Here is a 23,174-nt window from a genome sequence, read left to right as displayed (position 1 = left end):
TGTCCTCCTGTTAATTTCTGTGATTTCTGCCCATTCTTTATACTCAAGAGTGCCTCTGAGCATGTGAGGGGTGTCTTCCCCTCAGCAATTACAATTATTCCTTACACCTCCAGGAGTGTTTTTCAACCTGTCTCAGAGAAGTCCTGCTATGGGGCACTAGAGGAGGCACTTGCTGCAGCGGCGGCAGCAGATGCTCCAGGGAGAGTTGCAAGTCAGGTAGAAGAGACCAGTTTCTGCCTCCTCAGCCGGACTTGGGGGAAAGAGACCTTGCTCCATCATTCTGGCTTTGGCCAAACAAGTGGCTGGTCTTTGGGTCTGGTTGGGCAGAGAGCAACTGGGTAATGATCCAACGCTCGTCCAACCAGCAAAGAGGATACAGGCACATCCTGTTGCATCAGTGAGCATCCCCCCTCTGCGTGCATCTTGCCCCTGAATGGTCCTTGAAGGCACTGTGGCAAGACCTTTGTTGCAGAAAGAAAATCTCTCACTGGTGTACCGTTAACGTTCAGGGGATGCTGCGCTTGGGTAGCTCTAACCATTGAGGTGGGTGCAATTTCTCTGCTGCTGAACATTGAGGCAAAACACCTTCTCAGCAGCTAAGCACAGAGGAGCTTGCATCTATGCTGCCATTAACTTTCCACAACCAGTGTTTCGAGCTCTCCCTAGTAGAATGCCACCGTAACAGCAGTTGCCAGCCCTCTAGGCACACACAGTGAGGCAAAATCATAGCTAGCCAGGTCAAGGTTTTGAGGGGAATTACAGTATCTAGGTATAAAATCTAATAAATAAAGGAGAGAACAAGCAAGCAAATATTTGAGATCAGTATTACCGGGCTGCTTCAAGAAGGGCAAGAGTCGCTGCTGTATCTGTGGCCATTCTGTCCAAGGAGACTTGCCTTGCCCTAAGGCAAGCTGTGGGTACATAGCTGTCAACTTTTCCCTTTTCTTGCAAGGAATCCTATTTGGAATAAGGGAATTTATTTCCCTTTTAAAAAGGGAAATGTTGACAGCTATGTGTGGGTACAGTGAAAGGGCCACCGCAGACTCTGCAGGGACATCTAGCAACACCTTTCTGTGAATGATGGATACCTAAGACTAAAGCAAAACTGGCTGGGATTCTGCCACAGAATTTTTGCCTCCTGTTTCTGAAGATGGTGCACAATCCTTAAATCTGACAAAGGGTGATCTCTAAGCACCAGAAACAGCTTCTCTTAGGAGCACCCATATCAAATGATAAGTATGGACAGTCTGGAATCCAGCAAGACTAATGTTAAGAGAATAAAGGATTTTACTAACATTGTCCAGTTTTCAATCCCTATTCTGTGTTTTGTCTCATAATTGTATGTTGTTGACAGCAAAGAAGGGAGAAAGGAAAGGAAATGAAGGAAGAGACTAATGGTTTGGTGTGTTTTCCCTTATTGACACACACACAGAATATGAAGGCAGCTTGCATCTGCTGTGGTGGTGGAGAGAGACATGTAGCTGTGACCTGCTTCTAAAAGAAAGGAAACCAAGGTAGACTTCACGCCACCTCAGGAAGCCTCTGGCCTTGCCCAGAGTTGCCACTGCAACGGAGCAAAAGATCAACGGGAAGCTATGCTGAACCGTGCTGATCTAGTTTCCTTCTGGTTATCCCAAAAAATAATTCCAACCAAATTAAGATATCTGGGAATGTCCCTGACAGTCATAAGTCCAATAATATTTGGGGAAACTACAGGAGAGACTGAGTATGAAACAGGCCAGGGCAAGCGTGAGTGTAGAATTGCAGAGTTGGAAGGAACCCAAGACAGCATCTAGTCCAAGCCCCCGCAATGGCTTTGAATCCATCTCTCCAAAAGACTGAGGCAGGGAAGTTATCACGCCACTCTTTATTTAGGAACACAAAACCCTCCCTCCCCCCCCCCACCATGCCTTGGAGTTCTCCTCGTTCTCTTGGCATGCTGCATCTGCCATCTAGACATATAAGAAGGAAGAGGCAGCCAATTGCCTTGAAAAATTCCAGCTGGAAGAGTCCCAGGCACCCTCCAAGCCAAGTCTCCAGGAATGGAAGTTTTCTCCCAGAGAGAGATCCTTTGCTCTGCCTCCTTCACTGCAATCCACAGCCCTGGAGGCTTCTGGAAGCTGCCTGTGAAAGCGCAGGCCCAGTTGGCTCCATGCCTGGCCCAGTCTGGGCTCACTTCTTCTTCTGTACATGGGCACAGTCATACTTTCCCCGCACGACCTTGAGCTTGACCCCTGGCAGGTCCTGCGTCCTCCCGCCCTCCACCAGGACGATGCTGTGCTCCTGCAGGTTGTGCCCTTCGCCCGGGATGAAGCAGATGGCCTCCTTGCCGTTGCTGAGCCGCACACGGGCACACTTGCGGTTGGCCGAGTTGGGCTTCTTGGGCTTTCGGATCATGGTCTTCAGCACCACCCCTTTGAGCTGGGGGCAGCCACTGGTGGGGCCGGGCTTTGGCGGAGGCAGCTTGGGGCGGCCTTTGCGGTGCATCTGGTTGAGGGTGGCCATAGGGCAGCTCGGGGGTGGCAGCACCGGCCAGGGTGGTGGAATGAAGCTGCGAGGGAGGGCAGCAGCTCCTGGCAAAAGAAAAATGCAAGGGTTAGGAAAGGGCCACCCAAATGATCAAGGGGATGGAGAGACCCCCCCTAGGAAGAAAGGTTGTGGCAATTGGAGCCTCTTGGCTTAGGTGAGTAAGAGGCAACATGGTAGAAGTTGATAAAGTTAAGTCTGGCATGGAGAGAGTGGGTGGAGAAAAGCGTCTCTCTTTCTCCTTAGGAACTCGTGGTCATGCAATGAAGCTAAATATTAGAAGATTCAGGACAGATAAAATGGAGACTTTTTTGACGCAGGGCAGTTAAACTGTGGAACTTGCTCCTCCAGGAAGCAGTGATGGCCACCAACTTAAGACAAATTTACAGAGGAGGAGAGGAGGGCTCTTGATGACGGCTGTGCTCTGCCTCCATGCTCAGAAGCAGCAATGCTTCCAAATACCAGTTTCTGGGAACCCCAAGCCGAGACAGCGTTGCTCTTGTGCTCCGATCCTGCACCCTGGTTTTGCATAATGGGCACCAGTTGGGGACCGTGGGGACAGGATGCTGGCCTGGATGGCCCTTTGTCCTGGTCCAGCAAGCCCTGCCCTACACCTGGCCCACCCGGGTGACTGAGGTCCCGCTCGCACAGACGCCCCTCGGGAGCCCGCGGCTCTCCCCCCCCCTTCCCAGCCCCCTCCCGCCGGGGAGCAGCGGCCCTCCGAGAGGCGCACGGAGCAGGGCAAGAGGCTCTCCCGGCGGCCACCTACCCCAGCGCAGAGGAGCCGCCAGCGCCCGCAGCAGCCCCGCCGGAGCCATCCTGCGCCCAGGCGCCCGGTCTTTCTTGCTCACAGGGACCGGAAGGAAGGAAGGAAGACCCCCGGGATCCCTCCCGACTCTATGATCCCGGGTCACGTGCCATTGGTGGGCGGGGCGGCGGGGCCGGACTTCCGGGGCGGGGCCTGGCGACAGCCCTGAGAGGTTTCGAGGGCCGCTTTCGTGTCTCCCCCGCCCCGCCCCGCCCCGGGCAGGTTCTGAGCGGGGAGAGGAGGCAGCCTGGCGCGGCCTTCTCCCGCCTCCGAGGGAGGGGAAGGAAGCGCACAGGCCGCGTCCTCCGACTGGCCAAGGGCGCCGCCCCTCAAGCGGCTCCTCTTCCGATTGGGCGACGGGGCGAGAGGGCCACGCCTCTCTCCTCATTGGGCGACAGAGGCGGCGCCCTCCCGGTGACGCTCCGGGGAGGAGTCGAGCTGCTCTGCGTTGATTGGCCGCAAGGGCGGGACGAAGCCTGAAAAGGAAGGAAAAGATTGCCGGAGGGAGAACTTCCGGTGTCAACGACAGAGGCCCCGCCCCCGTATTGCACGGCCTGTGACGCCTCTCTTGGCAGCAAAGCGCCTCCGGCTCTGCAGTGCCGGAAGTGACCATAGAGTCCAAGGCGGGATCTTATTTCTGCGCCGTAGAGCGGTTCCGCCATAGAGCTTGCCTAGCCTTGGCAGGGCGCTCTCCCTCCAGCCGCTCATTTCGGCGACCTCCAAAGTGAGCCAAGCCGTTTCCTTTGCTTGTCAGTGTTGCAAGAGAGTCAGGGGCAGAGAGGGGAGTAAAGGACAATGACCCTACTAATATCCGAATTATATCCTTCTACCAAAAAAGCCCCCCAAGAGGAATCAGCTGTGCCTTGAAGAATGCAGCTTTTCATGTTTAGGTGAATGTGATTTAATGTGCCTTTTGCTATGTCTGTCTCACTAAAAGGAGCCTGAATATCCTTCCTGAGGTGCCCTGACTGAGATGTATCTCGTTCTCCAAAAAGTGTATCTTTGTATTTCCTTACAAAATGTAATCGTGAATGTATCTTTACTGAAATGTTTTTACTGAAATGTTGTATTATGTTGTACTTTTCTGAATGTATCCAAAATATAGTTTTGAAGAATGTAACAACCAAAGTATTTAAAAATGTATGTACTTGACTCAGTTTGTATCCAAAAGGCTGCCAAAAACACACTCTACCACACTGCCATCTGAGTCTGCAAATAATGCCATGAATACACACCAATGCCGGCTCAAAATAAAGTGGTTTTATTTTCCAGTAAGTATGCAAACATCAGACTATCAGACTTGAATTGATAGCAATGCAGAATAGGATTTCATATTTACATTGAAGCCATTTCCTGAGCATCTGCATGCTGATTATCAGCAGTTGCAGAGGTATTTTCCTGTAGATAAAGGAGAAGTCTATAAGTAGATCCAGAATTAAATAGGACTGACGCCTCCCAAAAGTCTTCCAACATCCTACTTACCTTATGTTAATCCACTCCTCATGCCATTCATGTCTCTTCCCGCCACCTCCACTGTTCTTGATTTCTATGGAAACCAAAAGGTATAAGAGTCAAGGCAGTCCTTTTCTTCGGGGTCTCACTCCGTTTCATTACGTCAGCGGGGACCCTGTTGCAACAGTTTTTGTTTCTTTTCTGTTTTTTTCCAATAAAGGATCAGACTTTGCTTTTTCCAAATCCTTCTGTGGTCTGTGTCATTTCCCGACCGGTATGGAGCCTCCAATCGCGCTCCTTCCGAGGTCCCGGTCCTCCTTCTGAGACAAGGACCCCTGGGGGGGGGAGGCAATTAATTATTTATTTCATCAGGCTGCAGACACGTGAGCTGGAGGGGAAGCTGCAGAGATTGGTAAATCTTTATTTGCTTTTCAGTTGTTTTTAGTTTTGATTTTTTGAAATGATTTTGTTGTAGGTTTTTAAAAAAAATCTTTTAAATGTAAACTGCTTTGAGAGATTTTGTGCTTTAGCCGTACAGTGGTACCTCTGGTTATGTACTTAATTCGTTCCGGAGGTCCGTTCTTAACCTGAAGCACCACTTTAGCTAATGGGGCCTCCTGCTGCCGCCGCACGATTTCTGTTCTCATCCTGAAGCAAAGTACTTAATCCAAGGTAATATTTCTGGGTTAGCAGAGTCTGTAACCTGAAGCGTATGTAACCTAAGGTAAAGGTACCCCTGCCCGTACGGGCCAGTCATGTCCGACTCTAGGGTTGTGCGCTCATCTCACTTAAGAGGCCGGGGGCCAGCGCTGTCCAGAGACACTTCCGGGTCACATGGCCAGCGTGACGAAGCTGCTCTGGGGAGCCAGCACCAGCGCAGCACACGGAAATGCCGTTTACCTTCCCGCTATAAAGCGGTACCTATTTATTTACTTGCACTTAGGGGTGCTTTCGAACTGCTAGGTGGGCAGGAGCTGGGACCGAAAGATGGGAGCTCACCCCACCGCAGGGATTCAAACCGCCGACCATACGATCGGCAAGTCCTAGGTGCTGAGGTTTTACCCACAGCGCCACCCGTGTCCCATAACCTGAGGTACCACTGTACATAAATACTTTTACAAACAAATAAATAAAACAAGTGAAGCTGAGGGTGGCCCACCATGGAGCACAGGGGGCCCCCCTGCCCTTCTTTATTTATTCCTAAATAATTTTATTGATTTGTTAACACACAAGCAAAAGTGCAAAGGTAACAAAAAGAAGGAAAGTGAAGAATCAAAGATTTATACCACAAAGCACCACGGACTGGAAGGACAAAGTAAAAAGATACAGTGCAGCTCCAAAGGGATAAAAAAGTGTTAACTTTATTAAATCTTCCCTGTGACAGCTGTTCAGATATTTCACAAATTGTAGAGCTGAAAGAGTTGGATGATGCAGCCTTGACAGCGCACTCTGAGGAAACTCCACAGAGACTCACTCACTGTTTTGCTCAAGTCTGCAGAGAGTTTGGCCTCACCACCAGAGCAGCGAAGGCCATCATTCTGGGTCAGGATATGTCCAGCACTCAATGCATCATTCCTGCATCACTGCGGGTTGGACTAGGTGACCCTTGGAATGTCTTCCAACACAACAGTTCTATGCATGAGGTGGAAGATGATGTTGTCTACCTGGGCTCCACCATTAGAAGCAACCACTCCATTGACGCTGAGCCGAACAAGCGTATTGGCAAGGCAGCTACGGCAATGGCTCATCTCTCCAGTGTCCAATACTTGGTCCTGTTATGGAAAAACCTAGATGTGAGGCTGCTCAGTCACCCAGCTCGTCGGGCAGAGCCCACGGGTCCCTGCGGAATAAAGGAAAGAGTCCAGCCACCAACCAGAGCAAATAGCTGTAGACCGTCCTGTATTATGGCCGTCCTGTATCAAACCATCCCCCTTTGATAGTCCTTCCTTCATGGAGCAAAATAAATGTGGACCGGTTTAAATCCAATGTACAGTTGATTTACTATGAATTTATAACAGAAACGTCACGTATGTCGTGTGTGAGTGGGTGTACAAACTGAATGATGGGGGGGGGGGGTTCCTGCAACAGTTCCCCCCTTCGGAGATAAGATTGCAAAGGTGGCTACTGGATACAAGATGGTCATAATCCCTTAAGCGTACCAACACGTACTCAGGAGCCCTACCCAGTCGGCATGACAACCTTGATGGTCCCAGACAGAAGACCATCAAAGTCACAAAGGACTTGCATATGGGAGTGGATTCAACATGGACTGGAACAAAGGACAATGATCAGATCTTCCCTCTGGGGGCAGGAAACTGCCAATTCCCCTTTGTCCTCTGGAAATGACTGGGGGGGGGGGGGAACCAGCCAGGGGACAAGATACTCAGATACAAGATACTTACCGCCACAACTCCTCCCTCAACCCCTCCTTTTTGTGATGTGTCAATGATGTAGTCATGATGTAGTTGTGATGTAGTTCTAGGGGTGTAGCTTGGGGGATTAGTAACTAATAAAAGTTGGGGTCTTCTTTTGTTCTGGGCTTCCATTTTGTTTCACCTGGTGGCAGGTGGGAGTCCTGTCGCGACAGTCTTCAATAAAGACCAAGCCTACTGGCTGCTGTTTTGCTCTGGTATTCCTGGCTGGTGTCCTTGTTTTTTTGTCCAAGGGAGCCCTCGGATTTCTCCGTTAACAAAACAAAGAGATGGGCACCACCCCAACCGAATAAATCCATACCATCAGAACAAGAGTCAATTCAGTTGAGCAGTTGGGGAAATAAGGAATATTTCCAAAAACTGTTTGCAAAGCTGAAACTTCCCCATTTTTAAAGCTCAAGCAGAAAGCCATGGGGTCAGAAGGGCCCTGGGCTCCTGCTTACATCCAGTTTTAGGTTTCACGTCTGATGTGTCATTCTCTGTCCAAGCACAGCAATTCTGTTCGTGGCCATTCTCTGTCCAAGCACAGCAATTCTGTTCGTGGCCAGACTACTATTTTGCTGCAGTACGTGGGCAGACATTTATGACTGCAGTGGGAAATTTATGGCCTCATCCATCATGCCCCTGATCCCCATTGACCAACCCTGCTTAAACCCAGCAGTGCCCCTGGACTTAAGAGGAGAGACGTGTGTTGGTTGATATAGCTATCTTGCGGTGCCACACCTGACGTTTGAGTTTCCCCCTCAGCTGACATCTTCAGGAAGGCAGTTGCACCTGATGTGGGGAGAAAGGGTTAGGCCTCTTCCTCAGCACTGCAGACCCAGCCCAAATCAAGGCAGGCCTGGTCATTTGAAGGGATAATAGAATGCCTGGAAAACTTCATAATAGGATGTACCAGAAGTAATAAGCAGGAGAAAGTCAGTCAGGAAATAATGGGAATATTATAGGATGTGTTCCAGTTTTAAACTGACTGCAAACTTGAGGCCCATTTTCCAATCCATCTGACATTTGTAAGTCACCCCAGAAATCTGTCACTAGTTATCTGTATAAGGTCATGAGTTTAGACAAGAGCTGGGAGCTGAGTGGTGGGAGAGATGGCAAGGAAGCATGAAGGTAGACTGCGGGAAATTATGATGTGTATGTGTGTGGCAGTGCGTTGCTGCTGTCGCAGCAAGATCACATGTGCGAGAAGTGATTTTTCTGGTGTGTGTGTGCCCATACAGCTCCTTGCCGGGGTGCAAGGGACCTAGATACGCCTCCCTGCCAATTATGATGAGACGATGATGCTTAACCTAATTCTGTTATTTCTATTTACCAATCAAGCAAGAAAAGAGTTTTGTTTATGTTCAGTTTATTGAAGATTTTCAAGCAGAGAAGCTCTCAATCCAAAGCAAGATGACTCACCACCCCAGACACACTTAAAAATAATAATCACTTTCCCTCATCTAGAAAGAGGGCCATTTCCCTCCACCATGGGGTGGGGCACAACATGCAAATGCTAGCCCAGAAAGAAGCAGCTGGATCTTGATTATATGGCAGTAGGTAGATGTTTCATCAAAGGGGATCTCAAGAGAAATGCTGGAATTCATTCAGGACCATGGAACTCAGAGATTGCAATCTTTTGTCCACACTGAGAGATCTTGTCCTTTGCAATGATTCCTCCAAGCAACCCTAAAAGTCAGAATAAGAGCAAAAAATGAAGCAAAGGAAGCCACATGACTGTTGCTTGGATAACTAACTACAAGTGAGGTGGATCTTCTTTAAAAGCTCCACAACATTTCCAAGTGAGGCATTCGTGTCAGCTACAGGGTCATTCTTCCTGTTCATGCTGATGATCAGTTTAAGCGGTCAACAGGAAGTCTACCTATTAACAGCCCATGGTGCCCTTCTAGCAAAATTTTGCTTCCCATCCCATCCCATGGAACGTTACTGCTCAGTCATGGATACAGCTGTCGAGCTGCTCAACTGCCTCATTCCTTGAGTCTGAGCAACTGAATCTGTATCCACCTCCCATGTGATAGCCATGTTCAATATATAAAAGGATGTCACATAGAGGAGGGAGAAAGGTTGTTTTCTGCTGCTCCAGAGAAGCGGACACGGAGCAATGGATCCAAACTACAAGAAAGAAGATTCCACCTAAACATTAGGAAGAACTTCCTGACAGTAAGAGCTGTTTGACAGTGGAATTTGCTGCCAAGGAGTGTGGTGGAGTCTCCTTCTTTGGAGGTCTTTAAGCAGAGGCTTGACAACCATATGTCAGGAGTGCTCTGATGGTGTTTCCTGCTTGGCAGGGGGTTGGACTCGATGGCCCTTGTGGTCTCTTCCAACTCTATGATTCTATGATTCTATGATTCTACACCACGACAAGGTGATGATCCAGTGAGTGAAAAGCACATTCAGAGGCATATTGTGCCTAACAATGGAGGTGGAACAGAGTCATTGTGGCTGCTAAGCATTGATAGCCTTCTGTGAAAGACCTCCAAGCAAACTTGGGAAGTGAACCATCTGCCCCAGGACTTCGCTCCAGCCCATGACAGAACTCAGGCTGTCTCCTCCTTTCCTGCATTCCAATTTATTTATTACTACATTCATACCCCACCTTTTCTCCAAGGAGCTCAAGGTGGCATACATGCTTCTTCCCCTTAGAAAAACACTGTCGTGTAGGCTGTGTTGTGAGACAGTGACTGACTCAATGTCAACCTGTGAACTTCCTGGCTGAGTCAGGATTTGATCTCTGGTCTCCCAGGTCCTCTCTTGCCACTACTCCACATTGGCTCAGTTGCCAAATCATGTCCTTAAATCCCCACCAAGACAACTACTAACAGCTCCTAGTAGCCACCAGCCACCCAAGTGTTTGCTGCACATGGTAGTGGCTGGCTTTGTGATGCGGGTGGGGCTGCGGTCTTTTCCTGGCTTCCCAGCACCATGTCATGCTGCCAGTTACTCAGAGGAAGTGGAGAAGGGCAGCAGGGTCCCAGGGCAGTGGGGGCACTACTGGCTGTACATTTAAGGAAGCATCTTTAGCCCGTGTCAGTGCCTATTGGGGAAGGATCTTTAGCTGCCAACTGTACAACTGTCAAGTGAAACCACCTTCCTCTACACAGTTATGTGAACAGAAAACTTGGCAGGTATTGAATGTTACAAGCACTGAGATATTAGCACTTACCAGGCACCCATCCCGTTGGGGTCAAGGACAATCCTCTTGGCACATTTGATATCGTCTGTGATGTCATCATTTAAGAATGCTGGCAAAGATTTGTCAGAAAGCAAAGGAGGTTACTGGGGATTCCTAAAATGCAACCCCCATAATACAAACACCCCCAAGGTTGCAGAGGCTGCCTCTGAACTGTGGAATGCCTTTTCCTAGAGGTCCATCCAATTCCAAGCCTGAATTAGAGGGTTAGAGGTCAAATGTCAGAGGTCAAGGACACAGCAGTTCCATTTTTTGGACGTGATTGGTCAGTTAGTTCAGTCTTTCTTTCTGCCTCCCTGCCCCCCATGGCTATGCCCATGGCTGCCTCCTCTTCTGCCCTGCATCAACACCCTCCTTGTCCCTCGAACCCTGGGTAAGGAGCTGTATTGCCCAGTGGTCTGGGGAACACGCTGATGGCCTGGTGGGATGCGAGCCACTCTGAACCAGAGTGGAGAGGCACAATTTTGCACCCCACCCCCAGACCTGCATCCTTGGAGGGGGCCAGCTTGACCAATATTATCTGGTTTACTTAGACATATCTACAACCTGGGCCTGCCATGAAGGGGCACACAGCGTCAACACCCCAAAGGGGGTCTGCCTTCTCCCAGAGCCAGAGCCTTAGATTCAAGCAGGCATCAAACATCAAGGTCATGGCCTAGGGCCATGTTTCCCAGCCTGTGGGTCCCGACCTGCAAGTGGGCAGCCAAACCAGCTGAAGTGGGTCAAGTTCTTCAGTGCTCCCCCCCCCCCCGTTGGAATACTTTGGTAAGGAGTGCTAGGACCTTTCTTCACACAGCTGCCTGCCTGCAGATTACTTGAAATAAAATGAAAGGAAGGAAGGAGATGTACAGTGATCCCTGCATGCTCCGGCTGCTGCTGCCTGCCAGCAAGCAGTGAGTGCCTTGTTTGTCCCATGATAAGTAAGACTAAATGGAAGGGGTGCGATGGGGAGGAGCAGCAGGGCTGCCCCGGCACATTCAGGATTCTGCTATCCATCAGCCACAAGCAGGTGCCTCCTTTGCCTTGTGCTGGGATGTTTTGTTTTTAAAAGGGTTGGAGAAGTAAAGGAGAGGCAGAGGTCTCCTCGGATGGTAAGGGGTGTTGCTGCCCACTAGGTGGCACTGCTGGCAGGTGGTTCTTTAGCCCTACGAAGATGCTTTTTAGAATTGGGATATTAGCGCTCAAGTAATGTGTGTGTGACTGCGAGAGAGATGTGCAAGTTGTGTGAGGGAGGTGGGAGAGATGTATTTGTGATGTGTGTGTAATGGAAGAAGGGAGGGACAGATTTACATGTTGTTTTGTGCAAGTGAGAAAAAGGGGTTACATGTATGTGTGGTCAGAAGGGAAGAGGGCAGTGTGTGTCTGTGTGTGAGAGGGGCTGAGGTGTAGCGTGGAGGAGCCAGAGGGGTCATCGCCCCAGCACACATTTTTGAGGGTGTGCAATCAGGTATCCCCATGACGGGCACCGAGACCTGGCAGCTGAGGCACAGCAGAAGGCAACAATTGGGAAACACTGGCCTGTGAGCGCTGCAGCTGGAGACCAGCCTTGTCCAAAGGTGTCCTGGGCTTTGAAGACACTCGAACTCAGGACACAAGGGAGAAACGTGCTAAGAGGAAGGCACGCTTGGCCAATCCTCACCGTGATCAACTCCTGCCCAGAAACCAATGTCCCCCCTGTGGAAGGACGTGTGGATCCAGAATTGGCCTCTACAATTCACTGTTAAAACCATGTTTATGGTAGACCATCTTACTCGGCTACGAGTGATTGCCACAGAAGAAAAGGAAGAAGAAGCAAAAGAAGAAGAAGAAGAAAAAGAAGATCCCCATGACAGGCACCGAGCCCTGGCAGCTGAGGCACAGCAGCAGGCAGGTTGGTCTGGTGGGCAGGTGGATGGAGGCAGCAGTCAAAGAGCCTGCTGGGGGCGGGCTCCGTCCACCCTCTGGGGGCTCTGCGTGCCACCCCCTGGCCCCCGCCCCAACCAGGGAGGGGGCGGCAACCCACACTACGCTGCTGGTGAGGGCAGAGGGATGCACGCTTGCACGTGTGGTGCATGAGAGAGAGGAAGACAAGCGCCTGAGCAGAGAGAGAGAGGCGCATCTGAGTGATTGTATATCTGTGTAGTATAAGGTGGAGCAAGAGACACAAAACTTGTCTGTATGTCTGTGGTCTGTATGTGTCAGTACGTTTCCAAGCACAATTCAAAGTGTTGGTGCTGACCTTTAAAGCCCTAAACGGCCTCAAAGGCCCAGTATACCTGAAGGAGCGTCATAGAATCATAGAGTTGGAAGAGACCACAAGGGCCATCGAGTCCAACCCCCTGCCAAGCAGGAAACACCATCAGAGCACTCCTGACATATGGTTGTCAAGCCTCTGCTCCACCCCATTGTTCTGCCCGGACACTGAGGTCCAGCTCTGAGGACCTTCTGGCGGTTCCCTCACTGTGAGAAGCAAAGCTACAGGGAACAGGGCAGAGGGCCTTCTCGGTGGTGGCACTTGCCCTGTGGAACGCCTTCCCACCAGATGTCAAAAAGAACAACAACTACCAGGCTTTTAGAAGACATCTGAAGGCAGCCCTGTTTAGGGAAGCTTTTAATGTTTTAATGTATTTTAACTCTTTTGTTGGAAGCTGCCCAGAGTGGCTGAGGAAACCCAGCCAGATGGGCGGGGTATAAATAAATGATGATGATGATGATGATGATTAGGTGTGTGCTCTGTGTGTATGCAATAGTATTGTCTGGCTACCTTGTATAGATTTTCCTGGTACAAGGAGTACTCCCTGGTGTTATTCAACAACAGCAGTACCAGTGTGTATGTTTGCATGTAAAAACAATATTTAGTGGCACAGTCAGGACAAACAGGGCACAGCTGGCTTCCCATGGTAAACATGAAGGGGGGGGGAGGAAAGCAGCAATGACTGTACTCTCTAAAATTTTTCCTGTGCTCACTCCAATGGCTTTAACTCAAATGAATAAATGGAACCTATACTATGTGAAACATTTTGAATTTCATTATGTAGTTTTAATTTTTATTATTAAGTCTGTCATTAAAAGTTCATCACAAATTCAACAAAGATGGGGGCACAGGAAGAGAGAAGTGTGGGAGACACATTTTAAAATTTATTAAGATAATGGTACCAGCATTTATGGAAGTCCTAAGGTCCAAAATTCATTTGACAATAAATCTGTAGTCACCATGTCTTGCAAATTTGGATTTGTCGGTCACCGTACCAAAAACATTGGGGACCACTGACTAAGGACAGTCCTGAGAGCTGGACAGAGACACCTAGGGGTGGAGGGAGGGAGGTTGGGGATTTCTTTCTTTTAAAAGTCTTCATGTAAATTCAGCAGTTTTTTAGTGTGAAATTCTCCTGAATGACAGCTTTGTATGCAATTTTTTGTAATCTAATGTACTTTTGTATGTAATTTTTGTAAATTTATCTATTTGTAGGCATACTGTGCCCAATGCAGTTGGCTTGAGAAGGGCATTGCAAGATTAGAAGTGTGAGTTTTGAAGAATGTGCAGTGTGTTTGTCCGTGTATTATTTCAGAAAGTGCAAATTAGGTAGATTCACCTTCAAATGTGAACTGATTTAAAGAAGTGTGAGCTAGCAATCCTTGCAGTATCAAGTTGCTTACCATTGCAGGAGGTTTCACACACGTTGGTTGTTGGGCGATGTCCATTGTCACACCACCAGCGGCTGCTTATCTGAAAGATTCCATAGTCACGATTGCCATCGGAGTCTGGTGGCCCAACGGCACTGGTGTCAAATCTGCTTTCATAAAAAGCAGTACAGACCCCTGGAACAAAGTGGACAAGAAAAAGGCTACAATTTGGGTATATGCTCGGGGTGCACTTTTTTTTGTCAAAGTTGCAGCATTTTGAAACAGAATAATTCAAAAACTTTCTTTCAATGTTCACTACAGAAGCTGCCTGTAACGTCTACCCCCCTCCCATGGCCTTAAATAGAAATTTGCACAAACAACAAATGAAAGTTGGGAGATTTTGATGGGCAGCAGGGTGTGTGAGCCTTTTCCCAAAAAGAAGTCCCCATTTCAGCTTTGCCCTTAAAACACCAGAAATTGCAAAGTTGAAGCGAAAGGAAGAGCAAACTCACAGTCGGCCAGGCTGATGCCATAATAGCCATCCAACCCCTCCTGTTTCATACGCTTAGCCAGTTCACATTTATCAAACCTTTTGGCTTCATTTCCTGCAAGGAGGAGGCAGAAGAGGGTGAGGACCAGAACCTTCATCTCTGCCATTCCCTGGAGAGTGATGCTTTGGTTCTCTGGGATCCTCAGTGGCTTTTGTAGACCAACGTTTTGGGTGGAGTCCAGATGGTGAGCAGAACACCCATCTCTTGCGAGAATTGCCAGTGCCTTCCGACAAGAGTTTGGGTGTAATCTTCAATGCCTCCCTTTCTGTGTAGGTGCAGGTTACAATTATAATAATAATAATAATTTATTATTTTTACCCCACCCATCTGGCTGGGTTTCCCCAGCCACTCTGGGCAGCTTCCAGCTGAATATTAAAAACAATACAGCATCAGACATTAAAAACTTCCCTAAACAGGGCCACCTTCAGTTGTCTTTTAAAAGTAAAATAGTTGTTTATTGCCTTGACATCTGCTGGGAGGGCGTTCCACAGGGCAGGCGCTACTACCGAGAAGGCCCTCTGCCTGCTTCCCTGTAACCTCACTTCTCACAGGCCAGAAGACCCTCGGTGCTGGATCTCAGTGTCTGGGCAGAATGATGGGGGTGGAGACGCTCCTTCGGGTATACAGGACCGAGGCCATTTAGGGCTTTAAAGGTCACCACCAACACTTTGAATTGTGCTCGGAAACGTCCTGGGAGCCAATGTAGGTCTTTCAGGACCGGTGTTATATGGTCTCGGCGGCCTCTCCCAGTCACCAGTCTAGCTGCCACATTCTGGATTAGTGTATTTTTTGCTCTATAAGACGCACCAGACGACAAGATGCACCTAGTTTTAGGAAAGGAGGAAAACTAGAAAAAAAAAATTCTGAATCTCAGAAGCCAGAACAGCAAGAGGGATCGCTGTGCAGTGAAAGCAGCAATCCCTCTTGCTGTTCTGGCTTCTGGGATAGCTGCGCAGCCGGCATTCGCTCCATAAGATGCACACACATTTCCCCTTACTTTTTAGGAGGGAAAAAGTGAGTCTTATAGAGCAGAAAATACGGTGATTGCAATTTCTGAGCCACCTTCAAAGGTAGCCCCCACGTAGAGTGCATTGCAGTAGTCCAAATGGGAGATAACCAGAGCATGCACCACTCTGGCCAGACAGTCTGCGGGCAGGTAGGATCTCAGCCTGCATACCAGATGGAGCTGGTATAACAGTGCCCCCAGCTCCCAGCCCCTCAAGATGGTCCAGAAGGATGCTATGGTCGATGGTATCAAAAGCCACTGAGAGATCCAGCAGAACTAGGAAGCAGAACTAGAACTGTTGTCCCTAGCCCGCCGGAGATCATCAACCAGCGCGACCAAGGCAGTTTCAGTCCCGTGGTGAGGCCTGAATCCCAACTGGAAGGGATCCAAATGGTCCGCATCCTCCAGGCGTGCTTGGAGTTGTTCAGCAACCACCTGCTCAGTCACCTTGCCCAAGAATGGAAGATTTGAGACTGGGTGATAGTTGGCAATATTAGCCAGGTCTAAAGATTTTTTTTAAAAAAGTGGTTTAATGACAGCCTCTTTCAGCAGGTCTCGGAAGGCTACCTCACAGAGAGAAGCATTCACCAGCCCACAGAGCCCATCGCCCAGCCCTTCCCAGCTTGCTTTTATTAGCCAGGATGGACAAGGATCAAGAAGACAACAAAGGCAGCATTTTTTCATTTCCGCCAAACTAAGCTGTTGGTCCCTTACATCTCTCGCCCCGACCTCGCCACTGTGATCCACGCGACGCTCACCTCCAGACTGGATTATTGTAACTCACTCTATGTGGGGCTGCCCTTGAGACTGACCCAGAAACTCCAGCGGGTGCAGAATGTCACAGTGAGACTCCTTACGGGGTCCTCGCTGCGAGATCACATTCACCCAGTGCACTGGCTCCCGGTGGAGTACAGCGTCAGGTTCAAGGTGCTGGTTTTAACCTTTAAAGCCCTTCACGGCCTAGGACCCTCGTACCTACAAGACTGCCTCTCCTGTTCTGCCCCACGGAGGACTTTAAGGTCTGCAAATAATAACACCCTGAAGATTCTGGGCCCCAGGGAGATCAGACTGGCCTTTTTGGTGGAACGCTCTTCCCCAAGAGACCAGGGCCCTGTGAGATTTGACATCTTTCCGCAGGGCCTGCAAGACACAGCTGTTCCGCCAGGCCTTTGGTCAGGGTTCAGCCTGACTCATTTTCTCTTTGTATAAGAACAAGCGCGAAGGAGGTTCCCAGCCCACTCATAGGTCCTTATAATATCAGTGGAAACAGTTGGTCTTGGCAAATATTAACCGCTTCCAATTTTAACCTGAAGATTGCCACATGTCCAGTTTTAGTTTTAGTTTTAATTGTTTGAATTAATTGTGGGATGTATCTTAATTTTGATTGATTAATTGTATTGTGCATATGGTCTTATTTATATGATGTTAGCAGCTCTGAGCTTGGCTTTGGCTGGGGAGGGTGGGATACGAATAAAATTTATTATTATAACGCTAGGGGAGGGGAATAAGTATTGACAGGAACCCCACCCCCTGCAAAAAAACAGACACATGGTGCAATTTTGGTTTGATATATGATAACAGTGTGCAACTTAGGAAATATCTCAACATTCACTTATCATTTTCAATTGAAGAGATCAAAACAGGCAGCATGTGTACACTTAAAGATATAGAATCTATGTAATTGTTGTTGTTGTTTAGTCGTTTAGTCGTGTCTGCCTCTTCGTGACCCCCTGGACCAGAGCATGCCAGGCACTCCTGTCTTCCACTGCCTCCCTCATGCTGGTAGCTTCCAGAACACTGTCCCACCATCTCGTCCTCTGTCGTCCCCTTCTCCTTGTGCCCTCAATCTTTCCCAACATCAGGGTCTTTTCCAGGGAGTCTTCTCTTCTCATGAGGTGGCCAAAGTATTGGAGCCTCAGCTTCACGATCTGTCCTTCCAGTGAGCACTCAGGGCTGATTTCCTTAAGAATGGATACGTTTGATCTTCTTGCGGTCCATGGGACTCTCAAGAGTCTCTTCCAGCACCATAATTCAAAAGCATCAATTCTCCGGCAATCAGCCTTCTTTATGGTCCAGCTCTCACTTCCATACATCACTACTGGGAAAACCATGGCTTTAACTATACGGACCTTTGTTGGCAAGGAGATGTCTCTGCTTTTTAAGATGCTGTCTAGGTTTGTCATTGCTTTTCTCCCAAGAAGCAGGCGTCTTTTAATTTCGAGACTGCTGTCACCATCTGCAGTGATCATGGAACCCAAGAAAGTAAAATCTCTCACTGCCTCCATTTCTTCCCCTTCTTTTTGCCAGGAGGTGATGGGACCAGTGGCCATGATCTTCCTTTTTTTGATGTTGAGCTTCAGACCATATTTTGCGCTCTCCTCTTTCACCCTCATGAAAAGGTTCTTTAATTCCTCCTCACTTTCTGCCTTCAAGGTTGTGTCATCTGCATATCTGAGGTTGTTGATATTTCTTCTGGCAATCTTAATTCCGGCTTGGGATTCATCCAGCCCAGCCTTTCGCATGATGAATTCTGCATATAAGTTAAATAAGCAGGGAGACAATGTGGCACCTTAAAGACTAATAAATGAATAGTTTATTATTGTTATTGTTATTATATTCTATTAATATACCACCCTTTATCAAAAGATAACTCTGGTGCTGGGAGGTCAGCAGTCAATCCTGCCAAATGGCAAGGAAAGCATTTGTTGAGAAACAAAATATGTAGCAGTGGAGAAAAAGAAAGTGTAGCAAGACTGGAATGAGAAAAGAAGGAAGGAAGGAAACAGGAATTCACATTTTCTGGGACTTTTGGGGAGGTAATGGCGCACTAGGCATAATTATGCAGTGATTGAAGATAACTGGGATATATATCTTGGTTACCAAAACTCCCCTTTGAAATAAGGAAGTTCCAGGGTTAGACCAGAGCTTTCCAAACTTTCCAAGTTGGTGACACCCTTTTTAGACGTGCATCATTTCGCAACACAGTAATTCAGTTTTACTAGCAAACCGGAGGTTAAACTAACCCCTTTCCAGCCCTGGGAGGAGCACGGGGAGCATTTGTGTGACACACCTTCACACTGCAAGCGACACACTAATGAGCAGCGACACACGGTTTGGAGAGCTCTGGGTTAGACTCTCCTGCTCGGAAGAAGGTATTTGTCACACCAAGAACTAATAGGGTTTTTTGAGGGAAAGTTCCAATTAAGAGGCTAATACTGTGGCTATTGGGGAGTTGGGGTTAGATGGGTGGCTGTGACCCCAAAGTGGTGGACACTAAAGGGATTTACCTCTTTGTGGGGAGTCTGTTTCAGTGGGAGAGGAAGGACAAGGGCTGCCCTGTTAATATCTGGAGACTAATGGTATAGATTCCTCCCCTCATTCCCCTTCAACTTCAGGTAGAGAGGCCTGGAGGGCTGCATGTGCAAACTGGTACCCTCTTTTTGGCAATGCATAGCCAGTCATATTACTTACATGGTTTGATTATGTGAATATGAAACTATTGTTATGAGTTGGTGGGTGCAAGACACCCTAAATTCTGGATCCAGCTAGTGTTAGAATTTAATTAAGGCTTGTGTTTTAAAACTGAATGCTAGACCCATGTGTGAATTTGAGCTGTGTACTAGATGCTTCTAACCCACTGGAATCAACATGTGTCAAAAGCTAATTAAGCCCAGCTGGTGCTTCCTGTGATGTGTCAAAAGCTAATTAAGCCTGGGAGCAATGGGGGATTATTCAGAAGGGTGGTGGGAATGGGTGAACCCTCCTCACCCTCTCCCTATATATAAGGGTCTGGTGACTTCTGTTTCAGTGTATCTGAAGAAGTGTGCATGCACACCAAAGCTCATACCCAGAACAAACTTAGTTGGTTTCTAAGGTGCTACTGGAAGGAATGTTTTATTATGTTTTTCTATAGGTTGGAAGCTGCCCAAAGTGGCAATCCAGTCAGCTGGGAGCGGTATAAATAGTAAACTTCTTCTTCTTCTTCTTGAATAGGACATCCCTATTGTCATCAGAGAAATTCTGAAGGGTGTGTAACATTTCCGCGAAGAAAGCTGAAGGCATTTCCAAAGAGAAACCATTACTTGTAATATGCAAAATCACCGCCCACATCCAATTTCATCCACTTGTGCAGTTTCCTTTGCATTGTTTCAAAACCTGCAAAACTTGAATGAACACTCTATTTCCCGTAAGTCACTTTTGCATGCCTTCCTAAGTCCTTTCTGCCCTGTTGCCTCATTTGACTTAAAAAAATCCCCCAAGTATTCATATTTAAATATATTTCTGAACATTTTTTTAAATAAAATTTTATTAGGAATTGCAACATAACATTTTATCAATAAAACATATCAACCTTAATTTTCCCCCTCCCCCCTCTCCAGAGAAGAACCCATCCTCCCCTCCCCTCCCCCCCCCCCGACTTCCCTCAGCTCCTCTCTCTGGTTTTTCCATACTTAGAATTCTCTGCCTATTGTAAATTGTAAAGATTTCAGCCGCCTTCCTGCCACGATGGCTTGGCCTCCGCAGGGCAGCCTCTCTCCCCGCCATGTTGGCCCCGCGGAGGAGGCCTCTCCATTGGGAGAGGCCAGGCAAGCGGCCTCAGAAGAGGAAGCCATTTTGGAGGACCGAGCCTGGCTGTTGTCTGCTGAAGGTCTCCTGCCTCCTCCCAAGACTTCCTGGGGGCTGCAATGGCCAGAGGAAGAGACAGCCCTCCCCAGCCTGAATCCCCTGCAGGGCCCTGGGGAGCATCCAGAGCCTGCCTTGGAGGAACATTGGGGTGCAGAAGGGGGAACCCCAAATGGAGCTTAGGCTCCTGGCAAGCGGGGAAAGGAACATTATAAGGCACTTTCCAGATGAGTCTAGGAATCGCTCCCCAGGGACTGATCCGCCCTGGCTTCCTCCTTGGAGGTCCCTTCAGGAGAAGGGGTCCCAGGTCTCCATGAGGGAAGCGTCCCTGAGTCCTGTGTTCGAGGCCAAGGCTTTCGCCTTTCAGGCTCCGGCCACCTCCATGGTGTTTCTTTGAGCTGTAGAAATGGGATCACATGCAGACATTCCCAAGATGAATAAGGATCCTTTGAAAAGATGGGCTCTGCTTTGGAATAACCCCCCCAACCATCTGTAAACTGAACTTCATGGTAAGAAAATTTTTTAAATCACTTTCAGATTTATTTATTTTTAAACCTAGTCATGTATATGTAGGAGAAATTCAAAAAAAGGTTGCTAGCCTGGAGGTTTCCCACAAGGAAACCCAAAAGAAAAGGAGGAAGTCTCCAAGTGGAAAGATAGGCTTTTATTGAAATACAAAGGTCACGCTGAGGTAGAAAGATAAATCTGAGAGCTCAGTGGGATGGTTTCTCTTTCTTTCACGTCTGCTAAGTTTCCTGAAGTTTTTTCAGTAACAAAGCTGAAAAACCTTTAGTCGAAAGTTCTTTTACCAATTAACTTTGCCTCTGTGTGATTTATAGGGGAACCAGATGCATCTACTCCAAAGAATCTTCTGCAGCTCTGCTCTCCATCCAGACATGGAGCGCCTTCAGACGGGGGGGGGGGGAATGTGTGGGTCACAAGGTGGGAGTCGTTGGAAAGGAGTCGCTGGGAGAGGCAGAAGGTTGTGTTGAGCAGGCGAGGGCAGAGCAGGAGGAGAAAGAAAGAGCTCCATGGAAGATGAGGTTGGGCTGAGCTGGTGCGGGAATGAGCGGCAGAGAAAAATGGACAGCCAGCAAAAGGGGATGTAATGTAGATCCTGAAACTGTTAACGCAAGTTATGATCTCGTTTGCTGAAAGGGAATTAAGATGCCTTCTTCCCCATCCCCAGTGGATGTCCAAAGATGAGGAAAAGAAGAGGAAGCAGGATTGGATGAACATTAAAAGAGACCATAATTTTGGATTGTGACTTGGCTGAGATTTGTTGTAACAGTTTTAATAAGGCTTTATAGAAACTGGACCTAGAAGCTGGAGAAATACTAATTTGGATTATGAGACTATCCTTATGAGTCATATTGCACTGTCTGTGCTGTTAAGATTTGAAGGTTTGGCTAGGGAGGGAAATGTCGGGGAAAGGTCATCTTGCTGAAGGGGAGGGGAAAGGCTGGATACCAAGTACAGCTGGGTTTATTCTGGAGTGCATATTCTGAATAATTGTTGCAACAGATGATTTTCAGACAGGGAGATGGGAGTTTCCTTTTCATATTCTTTTGTAATTTTTATATTAAGATTCTTTTATTTTGAATTAAGGACACACATAGGAAGAGGAGAGTTGGAGGTGAGAATCATAGAGTTGGAAGAGACCACAAGGGCCATCGAGCCCAACCCCCTGCCAAGCAGGAAACACCATCAGAGCACTCCTGACATATGGTTGTCAAGCCTCTGCTTAAAGACCTCCAAAGAAGGAGACTCCACCACACTCCTTGGCAGCAAATTCCACTGTCGAACAGCTCTTACTGTCAGGAAGTTCTTTTTTTTTTTTAATGATATTTATTAAAATTTCAGAGAAAAGAATTACATTAAAACAAGAAATACAAAAATAAAAAACAAAAATAAAAATACAAGAAAAATATAAAATACAAAATACAGAATAAAAAAATAAAAACACTTACAAAGGAAAAGAAAAAAATGGATCAATCTTTCCATGCCTTACATTCATATCCTTGTTTCCCTGACCTCCTCATACCTCCCTTTTTTGTATTCCAATTCAATTAGTTAATTCAGCAATTTCTTTCCCTCTTTATTTTCTCTTAATCCTTTAACTTAATATAGTATAACTTTAAATTTTCACCTGTTATCAATCCATTTTTACATACACCTTTATGGCATTACTGCTTAAACCACTTAACATCATTCTAACATCATTCTAACATTCATTAATTTTACAATATTTCTGTAGATAATCTTTAAATTTCTTCCAATCTTCTTTCACCAACTCTTCTCCCTGGTCTCGGATTCTGCCAGTCATTTCCACCAGATCCATGTAGTATTCTTGCTGCTGTTGTAGCATACATAAAGAAAGTTCTATCCTTCTTTAGCACCAATTGGCCGACTATGCCCAGGAGAAAGGCCTCTGGTTTCTTCAAGAAGGTATATTTAAATACCTTTTTCATTTCATTATAGATCATTTCCCAGAAAGCCTTAATCCTTGGGCACGTCCACCAAAGGTGAAAGAATGTACCTTCAGTTTCTTTACATTTCCAACATTCATTATCGGGCAGATGATAGATTTTTGCAAGCTTGACTGGGGCCATGTACCACCTGTATATCATTTTCATAATATTCTCTCTTAAGGCATTACATGCCGTAAACTTCATACCTGTGGTCCATAACTGTTCCCAGTCAGCCATCATTATGTTATGTCCAACATCTTGTGCCCATTTAATCATAGCAGATCTCACCGTTTCATCCTGAGTATTCCATTTCAACAGCAAGTTATACATCTTTGACAAAATCTTAGTTTTGGGTTCTAACAGTTCTGTTTCTAATTTTGACTTTTCCACCTGGAAACCAATTTTCTTATCCAAATTATATGCCTCCATTATCTGATAATAATGAAGCCAGTCTCGCACTTTGTTTTTTAATTTCTCAAAACTCTGCAGTTTCAGTCTATCTCCATCTT

General features: G+C 47.4%; 3 protein-coding genes and 1 long non-coding RNA gene across 7 annotated transcripts in view; 1 reads left to right on the top strand and 3 right to left on the bottom strand.

Moving 5' to 3' along the window:
* Positions 1-1,852: 1,852 nt before the first annotated feature.
* Positions 1,853-3,489, bottom strand: MRPS12 (mitochondrial ribosomal protein S12). Its single transcript, XM_080975574.1, has 2 exons — positions 3,296-3,489; positions 1,853-2,573 (listed from the first exon to the last, which is right to left on the bottom strand). Exons 1-2 carry the CDS (start codon positions 3,342-3,344, stop codon positions 2,173-2,175), a joined length of 450 nt encoding a protein of 149 aa, XP_080831700.1. The 5' UTR covers positions 3,345-3,489; the 3' UTR covers positions 1,853-2,172.
* A 1,092-nt stretch (positions 3,490-4,581) lies between these two features.
* LOC308459858 lies at positions 4,582-5,022 on the bottom strand. The gene is made up of 2 exons (XR_013978345.1): positions 4,817-5,022; positions 4,582-4,732 (listed from the first exon to the last, which is right to left on the bottom strand). It is a non-coding gene; the product is annotated as an uncharacterized lncRNA (long non-coding RNA).
* Positions 5,023-5,070: 48 nt separating this feature from the next.
* The window catches only part of LOC308459783 (vomeronasal type-2 receptor 26-like), a 65,624-nt gene continuing 47,520 nt past the window's right edge, over positions 5,071-23,174 (top strand). The window contains exons 1-3 of one of the 4 annotated variants that reach the window (XR_013978325.1): positions 18,128-18,723; positions 19,565-19,757; positions 21,803-21,836. Coding sequence is in view for 1 of the 4 variants with exons in the window: in XM_080975467.1 (XP_080831593.1) it covers positions 19,740-19,757 (18 nt within the window). In the remaining 3 variants the exon portion in view is untranslated. Of the gene's footprint in view, positions 5,199-18,127; positions 18,724-19,564; positions 19,758-21,802; positions 21,837-23,174 lie in introns of those variants that run through there. The other 3 variants (XM_080975467.1, XM_080975468.1, XM_080975469.1) reach the window with 3 other exon arrangements.
* Positions 8,553-14,715, bottom strand: LOC308459844 (lysozyme C, milk isozyme-like). Its single transcript, XM_080975581.1, has 4 exons — positions 14,527-14,715; positions 14,048-14,209; positions 10,385-10,463; positions 8,553-8,889 (listed from the first exon to the last, which is right to left on the bottom strand). The coding sequence occupies exons 1-4, from the start codon at positions 14,669-14,671 to the stop codon at positions 8,823-8,825; spliced, it is 453 nt and encodes a 150-aa protein (XP_080831707.1). The 5' UTR covers positions 14,672-14,715; the 3' UTR covers positions 8,553-8,822.

The sequence above is a fragment of the Podarcis pityusensis genome, assembly GCF_964106645.2.
Source record: "Podarcis pityusensis genome assembly, chromosome: 12".
Taxonomy (NCBI): Eukaryota; Metazoa; Chordata; class Lepidosauria; order Squamata; family Lacertidae; genus Podarcis; species Podarcis pityusensis.
Note: the sequence above shows the minus strand (reverse complement) of the source record. Positions and strands in the feature narration are given on the sequence as shown.